Source organism: Rhinopithecus bieti, unplaced genomic scaffold, assembly GCF_001698545.2.
Source record: "Rhinopithecus bieti isolate Rb0 unplaced genomic scaffold, ASM169854v2 scaffold_57210, whole genome shotgun sequence".
Lineage (NCBI taxonomy): Eukaryota > Metazoa > Chordata > Mammalia > Primates > Cercopithecidae > Rhinopithecus > Rhinopithecus bieti.
In genome coordinates, this window is record NW_016823439.1 from 742,083 (window position 1) to 754,441 (window position 12,359).

The 12,359-nt window shown below is 43.7% G+C and overlaps 1 protein-coding gene across 1 annotated transcript in view; it reads left to right on the plus strand.

The window, feature by feature from the left end:
• The window catches only part of RAD51C (RAD51 paralog C), a 41,377-nt gene that overhangs the window by 16,931 nt on the left and 12,087 nt on the right, over positions 1-12,359 (plus strand). The window contains 3 exon segments of the mRNA XM_017861584.1: positions 761-892; positions 11,477-11,510; positions 11,513-11,542. Coding sequence (XP_017717073.1) covers positions 761-892; positions 11,477-11,510; positions 11,513-11,542 — 196 coding nt within the window.

The following is a 12,359-nucleotide window of genomic DNA, read 5'->3' on the forward strand; positions in this document are numbered from 1 at the left end:
GGCTGGAGTGCAGTGGCGCCATCTCGGCTCACTGCAAGCTCCGCCTCCTAGGTTCACGCCATTCTCCTGCCTCAGCCTCCTGAGTACCTGGGACTATAGGCGCCCGCCACCACACCCGGCTAATTTTTTATATTTTTAGTAGAGATGGGGTTTCACTGTGGTCTCGATCTCCTGACCTCGTGATCCGCCCACCTCGGCCTTCCAAAAATGCTGGGATTACAAGTGTGAGCCACTGGGCCTGGCCTTTTTTTTTTGAGACAAAGTCTTACTCTGTCACCCAGATTGGAGTGCAGTGGCGCAACCTCTGCTGCCAGGGTTCAAGCGATTCTCCTGCCTCAGCTTCCCGAGTAGCTGGGGTTACAGGTGCCTGCCACTGTGCCTAGCTAATTTTTGTAGTTTTAGTAGAGACGGAGTTTCACCATCTTGGCCAGGCTGGTCTTGAACTCCTGACCTCGTGATCCACCTGCCTCGGCCTGCCAAAGTGTTGGGATTACAGGTGTGAGCCATCGTGACCGGCCTTTGAATTACTTTTTTAAAGTTGAGAAATTATCAAAGCAGAGTCCGTTTTAACTTTTAGTGATTACTGCAGAAAGTATTGGGTGAACAGCTTTGTGACTTTTCAAAAAAAAGCCATTCTTTAGACAGTTGGAAATAAAGCCCTGATTTTAAGGTTTTTTCCTGTAATGGACTATGGTTTTGGATGTCATTTTTATTATTTTATTTTTGATACCAAATCTAATGTTATCTCTTCTGTATTTAGGTTCGACTAGTGATAGTGGATGGTATTGCTTTTCCGTTTCGTCATGACTTAGATGACCTGTCTCTTCGTACTCGGTTATTAAATGGCCTAGCCCAGCAAATGATCAGCCTTGCAAATAATCACAGATTAGCTGTAAGTATTAACTAGTGAAGAGAGTTTTAGAACAAAGTCAAGACTGTATAAAATGTTAATGTCTAGAAATATCAAAATAGCATTTGCCTGACAAATAATACAGACATGCAGTTTTGAGTAAAGTTTCAGTTTGGTTTTGGTTTGTATTAAAAAATTCTGGTCATAAGTGTCAGTTTTTCTGGAAAACAGGCATGATTAATATGTCATTTTTAAAAATGGACTTTGTGGTTGGGCGCAGTGGCTCACGCTTGTAATCCCAGCACTTTGGGAGGCCAAGGCAGGTGAATCATGAGGTCAGGAGTTTGAGACTAGCCTGGCCAACATGGTGAAACCCTGTGTCTACTGAAAAAAAAAAATACAAAAAATTATCTGGGCATGGTGGCACGCCTCTGTAATCTCAGCTACTCGGGAGGCTGAGGCAGGAGAATCGCTTGAACCCAGGAGGCAGAGGTTGCAGTGGATGGAGAACGCACCATCGCACTCCAGCCTGGGCAACAGCAAGACTCCGTCTCGAGCAAAAAAAAAAAAAGGATTTTGTTTGATAAAGAAGTGCCACCTTTGTTAACTGCAGTGTCTTCTTTGTTTAAATATACTTTGTTTTTCAGGTTAACTCTTCCAATATCGCAGGTTTTCTTCTACTCTGAGTCTTTGATTATTATGTGGTATGTAATCATAGATTCAGATGGATGGAAACATTACCTAGTGTAAACGACCTAGATGCTTTGAGGTAGAGCTAAATACCTCTTGAAGATTTGAAATGTGAGGAGAGAAGTATGTATCAGTTCAGAAGGGAAGATTTTTTTTTTTAAAGTTTTACCTCCTCTTTAACTACCTGTTCACCATTACTTCCCACCCTGAATCCCCATCTCACCACTGATACAAATACACACATTTGTCTGGTAGTAAGATGTAAGGTCAAACTGCTAAATTTGATTTCTTTGTCTTTGCCTTAATTAGAGAGACCTTAGCGCATACCTGTAATGCATCATATGTAAATAAAGAACTTTCTCAGTAAAATAATTTTAAAGCATACTTTTTTTTTTAATTTCCAGATTTTTTGCCATATGCTGAAAAGCATAGTGCCCTGTGTTTGAATTACTTCTTGCTTAAATTAATTGTAATTTAGCCTTTTGTTAGTATCAGTGAAGAGCCTCCAGTAGGGGGCACTCAAGACTAATGGTTTGCATAGTTCATTATGTTTTTATTTTAACAGAAATAGCTTCACCTTTTCTGACTAAAAAAGCAATCCAAACAATAACATCAAATAGTAGGTAGTGTTTAAGAAGAGTGATGTAAATATAAACGTCCTAACGTGGAAGATATTTACATATAGGTTACTGAGAAGAAATTTAAGTTGTATATAAAATATATTTAGTGTAATCTCAGTTTAGAGAAAACTTAAAATTATATGTATGCATTTGTATTTGTATATATGAAGAGAATGATCTGAAAGGACCAAAACATTAACAGTGGCTACTTCTTTTTTATTGTTTTTGGAGACAGAATCTTACGAAGTGCAGTGGTGCAGTCAGGGCAGCTTCGACATCCCGGGCTCAAGTGATTCTCTCACCTTGTATTTTTTTTTTTTTTTTTTGTAGAGATGGGTTTTCACCATGTTGCCCAGCTGGTCATGAACTCTTGGGCTCAAGTGATCATCTGCCGGCCTCAGCCTCCTAAAGTGCTAGGATTACATGCATGAGCCACTGTGCCTAGCCTTGGCTACTTCAAAGGATGGAATTTTGTAGGGTTAGGGACACACTTTCCCTTTCTTACTTTATAATTTCTTTGCTTGAAGGTTTTTTTCCCAATTAGCTTATATATAACATGTATGGCTTTTGATAATGTATTTTATAATTTTAAGACCAGATGTGGTAGCTCACACCTGTAATCCCAATACTTTTGGAAGGCCAAAGTGGGAGGATCGCCTGAGGCCAGGAGTTTGAGGCCAGCCTGGACAACAAAGCCTGATCCCATCTCTAAAAAAAAAAATTACATAAAATAAGAATAATTGGCCAGGCACGGCAGCTCACGTCTGTAATCCCAGCACTTTGGGAGACTGAGGTGGGTGGATCATGAGGTCAGGAGTTCGAGACCAGCCTGACCAACGTGGTGAAACCATCTCTACTAAAAATACAAAAGTTAGTCAGGCTTGGTCGTGTGTGCCTGTAATCCCAGCTACTCAGGCTAAGGCAGGAGAATCATTTGAACCCAGAAGGCGGAGGTTGCAGTGAGCCGAGAGTGCGCCACTGCACTCCAGCCTGGGTGAGAGAGGAAGACTCCATCTCAAAAAAAAAGAAAAAAAGAAAATTTTAAGTTATGTATGCTTTTGTAAAAAAAAAAAAAGTTCTAAACAATAAAAAATGTAGAAAGCGATTATTCATTACTCAGAGATGGTGTAAATATTGTTGTCTGGTGTAAATATTTTTGCAGAATTTACGCATATACTTACTTTTTAGAAAATGAGGTCATAGACCAGGCGTGGTAGCTCACGCCTGTAATCCCAGCACTTTGGGAGGCCGAGGCAGGCGGATCATGAGGTCAGGAGATCGAGACCGTCCTGGCTAACACGGTGAAACCCTGTCTCTACTAAAAATACAAAAAATTAGCTGGGCGTGGTGGTGGGCACCTGTAATTTCAGTTACTTGGGAGGCTGAGGCAGGAGAATCTCGTGAACCCGGGAGGCAGAGCTTGCAGTGTTCTGAGATCGCGCCACTGCACTCCAGCCTGGGCGACAGAGCAAGACTCCATCTCAAAAAAAAAAGAAAAAGGTCATGCCACCGCAGTGGCTCATGCCTGTAATCCCAGCTCTTTGGGAGGCCAAGGTGGGAGGATCACTTGAGCCCATGAGTTTGAGACCAGCCTGGGAAATATAACGAGACCTCATTGCTACAAATTTTTAAAAAAACGTTAGCCAAGCATAGTGGCACGCACCCACAGTCCTAGCTACTTGAGAGGCTGAGGTGGGAGGAGGATTGCTTGAGGCTGGGAGGCAAAGGTTGCAGTGAGCTGAGATCGCACCACTGCATTCCAGCCTAGGCAGCAGAGCAAGACCCTGTCTTCAAAAACACAAAAAGAAATGAAAATGAGGTCATATTATACATGCTATTATGCAAAGCAGTTTTCTGTTTTTCACTTAATATATTGTGAACATCTTTCCATGTACACTACTTTTTTTTCTTCTATGTACACTACTTACAAGTCTGCTTTGCGCTAATAACTGCATAGTATTTTGTTGTTTGACTGTAGCATAGTTTTTTTTTTGTATTTGTATTTGTTTTGGGGGTTTTTTTTTTGAAACAGAGTCTCGCTCTGTCACCCAGGCTAGAGTGCAGTGGCATGGTCTTGGTTCACTGTAGCTTCAATCTCCTGGGCTTAAGCAATCCTTTCACTTCAGCCTCCTGAGTAACTGAGACTATAGGCACACACCACCACACCCAGTCATTTAAAAAATTTTTTGTAGAGGCTGGGCGTTGAGGCTCACACCTATAACCCCGCCACTATGGGAGGCCGGGGTGAGCAGATCACTTGAGGTCAGGAGTTCAAGACCAGCCTGGCCAACATGTTGAAACCTTGTCTCTACTAATAATACAAAAATTAGCAGGACATGGTGGTGCTTACCTGTAGTCCTAGCTACTTGGGAGGCTGAGGCAGGAGAATCACTTGAACTCGGGAGGTGGAGGTTGCAGTGAGCCAAGATCATACCATTGCACTCCAGCCGGGGAGACACAGTGAGACTCTATCTCCAAAATAAATAAATAAATAAGTTTTCTGTAGAGATGAGGTCTCACTATGTTGCCTAGGCTGTTCTTGAACTCCTGGGCTTAAGGGATCCTCCTGCTTCAACTTTCCCTAGGCATGAGCCACCGTGCACAGCCTGTAGCATAGTTTTTTTAACCACCTCCTTATTGATTGTCTCTCTTTTTTTTTTTCCTGTTTTAGACAGAGTCTTCCTCTGTCACCCAGGTTGGAGTACAGCGTCACACTCTTGGCTCACTGCAGTCTCCGCCTCCCAGGTTCAAGAGCTTCTCATTCCACAGTCTCCCTAATAGCTGGGATTACAGGCATGCACCACCACACCTGGCTGGTTTTTGTATTTTTAGTAGAGGTGGGGTTTCACCATGTTGGCCAGGCTGATCTCAAACTCCTGGCCTCAAGTGATCCACCCTCCTCTGCCTCCCAAAGTGCTGCGATTACAGGCGTGAGCCACCACACCTAGCCTAGAATAAATTTCTTAAAGTGAAAATATTAAACCAAAGGAATTGATTTTTGAACATTTTGTTTTATATTATAAAATTACCCTCAGAAACTATGCTCCAAAGTATGTCTCTACGACAATGAATGGGAACTCTTGTTTTCCCATATCTTTACCAACTTTGGGTACCAGTCTTTTAATTGATTTATGTCTTTGAAATGGAGTCTCACTCTGTTGCCCAGGTTGGAGTGCTGTGGCTCGATCTCGGCTTACTGCAACCTGTGCCTCCTGGGTTCAAGAGATTCTCCTGCTTCAGCCTCCCGGGTAGCTGGGACTACAGGCGCATGCCACCATGCCTGGCTAATTTTTTATATTTTTAGTAGAGACGGGTTTCACTGTGTTAGCCAGGATGGTCTGGATCTCCTGACCTGGTGATCTGCCCGCCTTGGCCTCCCAAAGTGCTGGGATTATAGGCGTGAGCCACCACGCCCGGCCAGGTACTAATCTTTTAAATCTTTGCCAAATCGATATGGGGAAAGTCCTTTAAAATATGTTTTTTTTTTTATTATTGGCATAATTTTTTAAACAGCTTTAATGACATAATCCATCTACCATAAAATTCATCCTTGCAACATGTACAATTCAGTGATTTTCAGTGTATCCACAGAGTTTTGCAAACATCACCACTGTATAATTTTAGAATATTTCTATCACCCCAAAAAAGAAATCACCTCACAATGAATTTCAGAATATTTAAAATGTTTGCTCCTTCACTGTCACTTTTCAAATCTCATGCAAATTTTTCTTATGGTCAACTATAACTTTGTACCCTATGGAGAAAGTAATTCTGGTTCTGGGAAACACACAGTTCCAGATTTAAAAAAAAAACACAAAACCCTCTTTTCGACTGGGCGCAATGGTTCACCCCTGTAGTTCCAGCGCTTTGGGAGGCCAAGGTGGGTGGATCACCTGAGGTCAGGAGTTTGCAACCAGCCTGGCCAACGTGGTGAAACCCTTTCTCTACTAAAACTACAAAAAAATTAGCTGGTTGTGGTGGTGGGTGCCCACCTACTACTCAGCTACTCAGGAGGCTGAGGCAGGAAAATCGCTTGAACCTGGGAGGCGGAGGTTGCAGCCAGCCAAGACGGCGCCATTGCACACTCCAGCTTGGGCAACAAGAGCAAAACTCTTGTCTCAAAAAAAACTAAAACCCTTTTCATTAACTGTCATTCTCCATTCTACCCTCCCTCAGTCCCTCACAACCACTAGTATGCTTTATGTTTCTGTGAATTTGTCTTTTCTTGACATTTTATATAAGCAGATCAGACAATATGTGGCCTTTTATGTCTGACTTCTTTCACTTAGCATAATGTTTTCAAGGTTTTTCTGTATTTTAGCACCTATCAGTGTCTTTTTAATGAGTGAATAATTTTGCATTTTATGGATGTATAGCATTTTGTTTATCTGTTCATTGGTTGAAGGACATTGGATGGCAGAAATATTTTTAAAGCTTTGAAGTTCATAATTTCAAGTGATTGTTACTTTACTGTTTTAAATTTTTGGCCTGGTATGGTGGCTCACTCTTGTAATCACAGCACTTTGGGAGGCCGAGCTGGGTAGATCACCTCAGGTCAGGAGTTTGAGACCAGCCTGGCCAACATAGTGAAACTCTGTCTTTACTAAAAATACAAAATTTAGCCAAGCCTGGTGGCGGGCACCTGAAATACTAGCCACTTGGGAGGCTGAGGCAGGAAAATCACTTGAACCCAGGAGGCGGAGGTTGCAGTGAGCCGAGGTTGTGCTACTGTACTTGAGCCTGGGCAACAGAGCAAGACTCTGTCTTAAAAAAAAAAAAAAAAAAAAAAACTTATTTTTTAGAAGCTTGGCATAATCACATAATAATTTTCAGTTGTATCACGGAGGCCAATCGTTTTGCAAAAGTAATATAATTACTATATAAATATTTGCTAATAATCAGAAATTCTAATTTTGGCATGTTGAATACCTGGTAAATCAGTAGTTTGATTTATATTTTCCTGAAGGTACATAATGGGTAAACTACTCTGTCTGAACCAGCACTGTCCAGTAGATCTGATGGAAAGATGAAAATGTACAGTCTAGTACAGTAGCTACATGACTGTTCAGCACTTGAAATATAGCTAATACTACTGAGCTGTTGACTTTATAATTTTAATTTAACTTCTTTCTTTCTTTCTTTCTTTTGAGTTGGAGTCTCACTCTCTCGCCCAGGCTGGAGTGCAGTGGCACCATCTTGGCTCACTGCAACCTCCTCTCGGGTTCAAGCGATTCTCCTGCCTCAGCCTCCCGAGTAGCTGGGACTATAGGCACACGCCACCACGCCTGGCTAATTTTTTGTATTTTTAGTAGAGACGGGGTTTTACCGTATTAGCCAGAATGGTCTTGATCTCCTGATCTCATGATCTGCCCACCTCGGCTCCCAAAGTGTTGGGATTACAGGCGTGAGCCACCACGCCCGGCTAATTTAACTTTTATTTTATTTTTTTATTTTTTTTTTATTTATTTACTTTTTTGAGACGGAGTCTTGCCTGCCTGCCCAGGCTGGAGTGCAGTGCCGGCTCCTCAGCCTCACTGCAAGCTCCGCCTCCCGGTTCGCCATTCTCCTGCCCTCAGCCTCCGAGTAGCTGGGACTAACAGGCGCCCGCTCGTCCGCCCGGCTAGTTTTTGTATTTTTTAGTAGAGACGGGTTCCCGTATTATCCAGGATGGTCCTCGATCTCCTGACCTCCATGACCGCCCGTTCGTGCCTCCCAAAGGCTGGGATTACAGGCTTAGCCACCGCGCCCGGCCTAATTTAACTTTTTAAAGCTACACGCGGGCCAGGCACAGTGGCTCATGCCTATAATCCCAGCACTTTGGGAGGCCAAGGTGGGAGGAAGTCACTTGAGCCAGGAGTTTCGAGGTATCCCTGGGCAAACATAACCAAACCTGTCTCTACAAATAATTTAAAAATTAGTTAGGCATGGTGGTGCTTGCCTATAAGTTCTAGCTACTAGGAAGCTGAGGCAGGAAGATTGTTTGAGCCAGGACTTCAAGGCTGCAGTAAGCTATGATTGTGTCGTTGCAACCCCAGCCCTGGGTGACGTGAGACCCCATTTCTAAAAAATACTCATAAGAAAAGCTGGCTGGGCCAAGGTGGCTCAAGCCTGTAATCCCAGCACTTTGGGAGGCCGAGACGGGCGATCACTAGTCAGGAGTCGAGACCATCCTGGCTAACCGGTGAAACCCCGTCTCTACTAAAAAGTACAAAAAACTAGCCGGCAAGGTGGGGTGCCTGTACCCAGCTACTCAGGAAGGCTGAGGCAGGGAGAATGGCGGGAGACCCGGGAGGCGGAGCTTGCAGTGAGCCGAGATCGCGCCACTGCACTCAGCCTGGGCGAAGGAGCGAGACTCCGTAAAAAAAAAAAAAAAAAGAAAGAAAAGCTGCTGGCCGGGTGTGGTGGCTCATGCCTGTAATCCTACCACTTTGGGAGGCCGAGGTGGGCGGATCACCTGAGGTCGGGAGTTCGAGATCAGCCTGACCAACATGGAGAAACCCCATCTCTACTAAAAATACAAACTTAACCAGGCGTGGTGGCTCACACCTGTAATCCCAGCTACTCAGGAGGCTGAGGCAGGGGAATCACTTGAACCCAAGAGGCGGAGGTTGCAGTGAGCCAAGATCATGCCATTGTACTCCAGCCTGAGCAACAGAGTGAGACCTTGTCTCAAAAAAAAAGAAAAGAAAGAAAGAAAAGCTTCCAATTTAAATTCCTGCTTAGCTTTTTCTCAGGTGCCTAGTGAGGTGCCTAGTGAGAGGTAACAAATGGAGAATGCCCTGTGGCATGTAAGGGGAGGGGAACTAGAAGAAAATCTTGTCATCCACTTGGTTTCTAATTGAGATCTAGGTGGATCACAGATTTCTCCTTTGTGGCCAAACAGAAATGTTAGGGTGTTACCACTGCAATGGGAACAGCCAAACAACCTTTTGTTTCTTTCTCAGTTTTCTTTTTCTTTTTTTTTTTGCGATGGAGTCTTGCTCTCGTTGCCCAGGCTGGAGTGCAATGGTACAGTCTTGGCTCACTGCAACCTCCGCCTCCTGGATTTAAGCGATTCTCGTGCCTCAGCCTCCCAAGTAGCTGGGGTTACAGGGTGCCCGCCCCAATGTCCGGCTAATTTTTTGTGTTTTTGGTAGAGATGGGGTATCGCCATGTTGGCCAGACTGGTCTCGAACTCTTGACCTCAGGTGATCTGCCTGCCTTGGCCTCCCAAAGTGCTGGAATTATAGGCATGAGCCACCGTTCCTGGGCTGTTTTTCAGTTTTCCTTTTTTTTTTTTTTTTTTTTTTTTTTTTTTTTTTTTTTGAGACGGAGTCTCGCTCTGTCGCCCAGGCTGGAGTGCAGTGGCCGGATCTCGGCTCACTGCAAGCTCCGCCTCCCGGGTTCACGCCATTCTCCTGCCTCAGCCTCCCGAGCAGCTGGGACTACAGGCGCCCACCACCACGCCCGGCTAGTTTTTTGTATTTTTTAGTAGAGACGGGGTTTCACCGTTTTAGCCAGGATGGTCTGGATCTCCTGACCTCGTGATCCACCCGTCTCGGCCTCCCAAAGTGCTGGGATTACAGGCTTGAGCCACCGCGCCCGGCCAATATTAACTCTTTTTTCTGGAGGGAAGATATGTATTAGAAGAGTATATAAAGTAACCATTTCTGGAGATTTTTGGGTGGAAAGATAACAGATCTGACTTCTATGTTAAGTCAGCCTTAAACACTTTTGTTTTCCTTGCTTTTATTTAAAATTACTGTCTTTCAAAACCTGGAACCTTTTTTGTAGGTCAGTATTTATACAAAGAGAATTAGCAATATGAAACCTGGAGGGCCATCTGTGAGTTGCAAAGCAACACCTGTGGCTGTTACTAGCCAACTAGCATAATCATAATTTGGAGTCATTTGACCTGACTACTAGGATTTTTTTTTTCCTAGTCCATCTACTTATATTGTACTTTTTAAAATGAGTTTTAAGTCTCTTCTCATAATTTGTTGCCTCAGTTTCCTTTTTTCCTATAAAATTATAAACAGTAATACTATATTTGCCTCCTTCCTAAAAGTATAAACACTGAGGTATTTATTAAGGATTTCATATTCCTTTCAATAAAAATATTCTAGGGTGGCAATAATGATAAAGAACATGGACTCAGGCCAGGCACAGTGACTCATGCTTATAATCCCAGCCCTTTGGGAGGCTGAGGTGGGTGGATCACTTGAGGTCAGGAGTTCTAGAACAGGCTTGCCAACATATTAAAACCCCGTCTTTACTAAAAATGCAAAAATTAGCCAGGCATGGTGGCAGGCACCTGTAATCGTAGCTACTTGGGAGGCTGAGGCAGGAGAATTGCTTGAACCTGGGAGGCGGAGATTGAAGTGAGCTGAGATCGCACCGTTGCACTCCAGTCTGGGCAACAGAGCGAGACTCAATCTTTCTTTTTTGAGACAAGGTCTTACTTGTTTGCCAGGCTGGAGTACGGTGACAGGATCATGGCTCACTGCTGCCTCAACCTCCTGGGCTCAAGCAATTCTCCTACCTCAGCCTCCTGAGTAACTACAGTTGTGCACCACCATGCCCAGCTAATTTTTTTATAAGTTTTTTATAGGTCAGGTACAGTGGCTTATGCCTGTAATTCCAGCACTTTGAGAGGCTGAGGCAGGAGGATTGTGTGAGCCCAGGAGTTCAAGATCAGCCTGGGCAACATAGCAAGACCCTGTCTCTTTGAAAAGGAAAAAAAGAGTTTTATGAGCTAGATTTGGCAAACACCTTTAGTCCCAGCTATTCAAGAGGCTGAGGTGGGAAGATCTGTGAGTCTAGGACTTCAAGGACAACCTGGGCCACATAGCAAGACCTCCTCTCTAAAGTATGAAAATAAAATATTTTATGATCAGTAGAATCATATTTTCAGATAACTACATCTTTTATGGGTATATTTTAAAATTTTTTATCAGAAAATTTGTATTACTTAAATGGCTGTCTATAATAGGTAGATTATTTTCAGATTACTAAAATCACAAGACTGTTTACTTGATTATTTATTTATGTATTTATTTATTTATTTATTTATTTATTTAGTGAGACAGAGTTTCGCTCTTTTGTCCAGGCTGGAGTGAAGTGGACTGATCTTGGCTCACTGTAACCTCTGCCTGCCCCAGGTTCAAGTTATTCTCCTGCCTCAGCCTCCCGAGTGGCTGGGATTACAGGTCCATGCCACCATGCCTGGCTAATTTTTGTATTTTTAGTAGAGATGGGGTTTCACAATCTTGGCAAGGCTGGTCTACTTGATAATTTTAAGGAGACTCACCTAATTTTCTTACATTTTGTTTTGTAGGTAATTTTAACCAATCAGATGACAACAAAGATTGATAAAATCAGGCCTTGCTCGTTCCTGCATTAGGTGGGTAATTAATCAGATAAACATTTTAGTTACTCACAGTTTTTCTTATCTCTTTCATTTGATTCTCCAGATAAACATTTTAGTTAATCATAGTTTTTCTTATCTCTTTTATTTGATTCTCATTGAATACCATAGCTTCATGAAAGCAGACTGTATTTGTCTTGTTCACTGGTTAATCTTAGCACTAAGCACAGTACCCTTAAATACTGGCTGTTCCTTTTAGTTATTTAACATTTATTGAGTGGCCAGACACAGACTCTCACACCTGTAGTCCCAACACCTTGGGAGGCCGAGGCGGATCACTTGAGACCAGGAGTTCAAGACTGGCCTGGCCAACATGGTGAAACCCTGTCTCTCCTAAAAATACAAAAAATTAGCCGGACATGGTGGCGCACACTTGTAATCCCCGCTACTTGGGAGGCTGAGGAATGAGAATTGCTTGAACCTGGGAGGCACAGGCTGCAGTGTGCTGGGATCGTGCCACTGCACTCCAGCCTGGGGGACAGAGTAAGACTCTTAAAAAAATGCGTATCTAGCCGGGCGCGGTGGCTCAAGCCTGTAATCCCAGCACTTTGGGAGGCTGAGACGGGCGGATCACGAGGTCAGGAGATTGAGACCATCCTGGCTAACACGGTGAAACCCCGTCTCTACTAAAAATACAAAAAACTAGCCGGGCGAGGTGGCCGGCGCCTGTAGTCCCAGCTACTCCGGAGGCTGAGGCAGGAGAATGGCGTAACCCGGGAGGCGGAGCTTGCAGTGAGCTGAGATCCGGCCACTGCACTCCAGCCTGGGCGACAGAGCAAGACTCCGTCTCAAA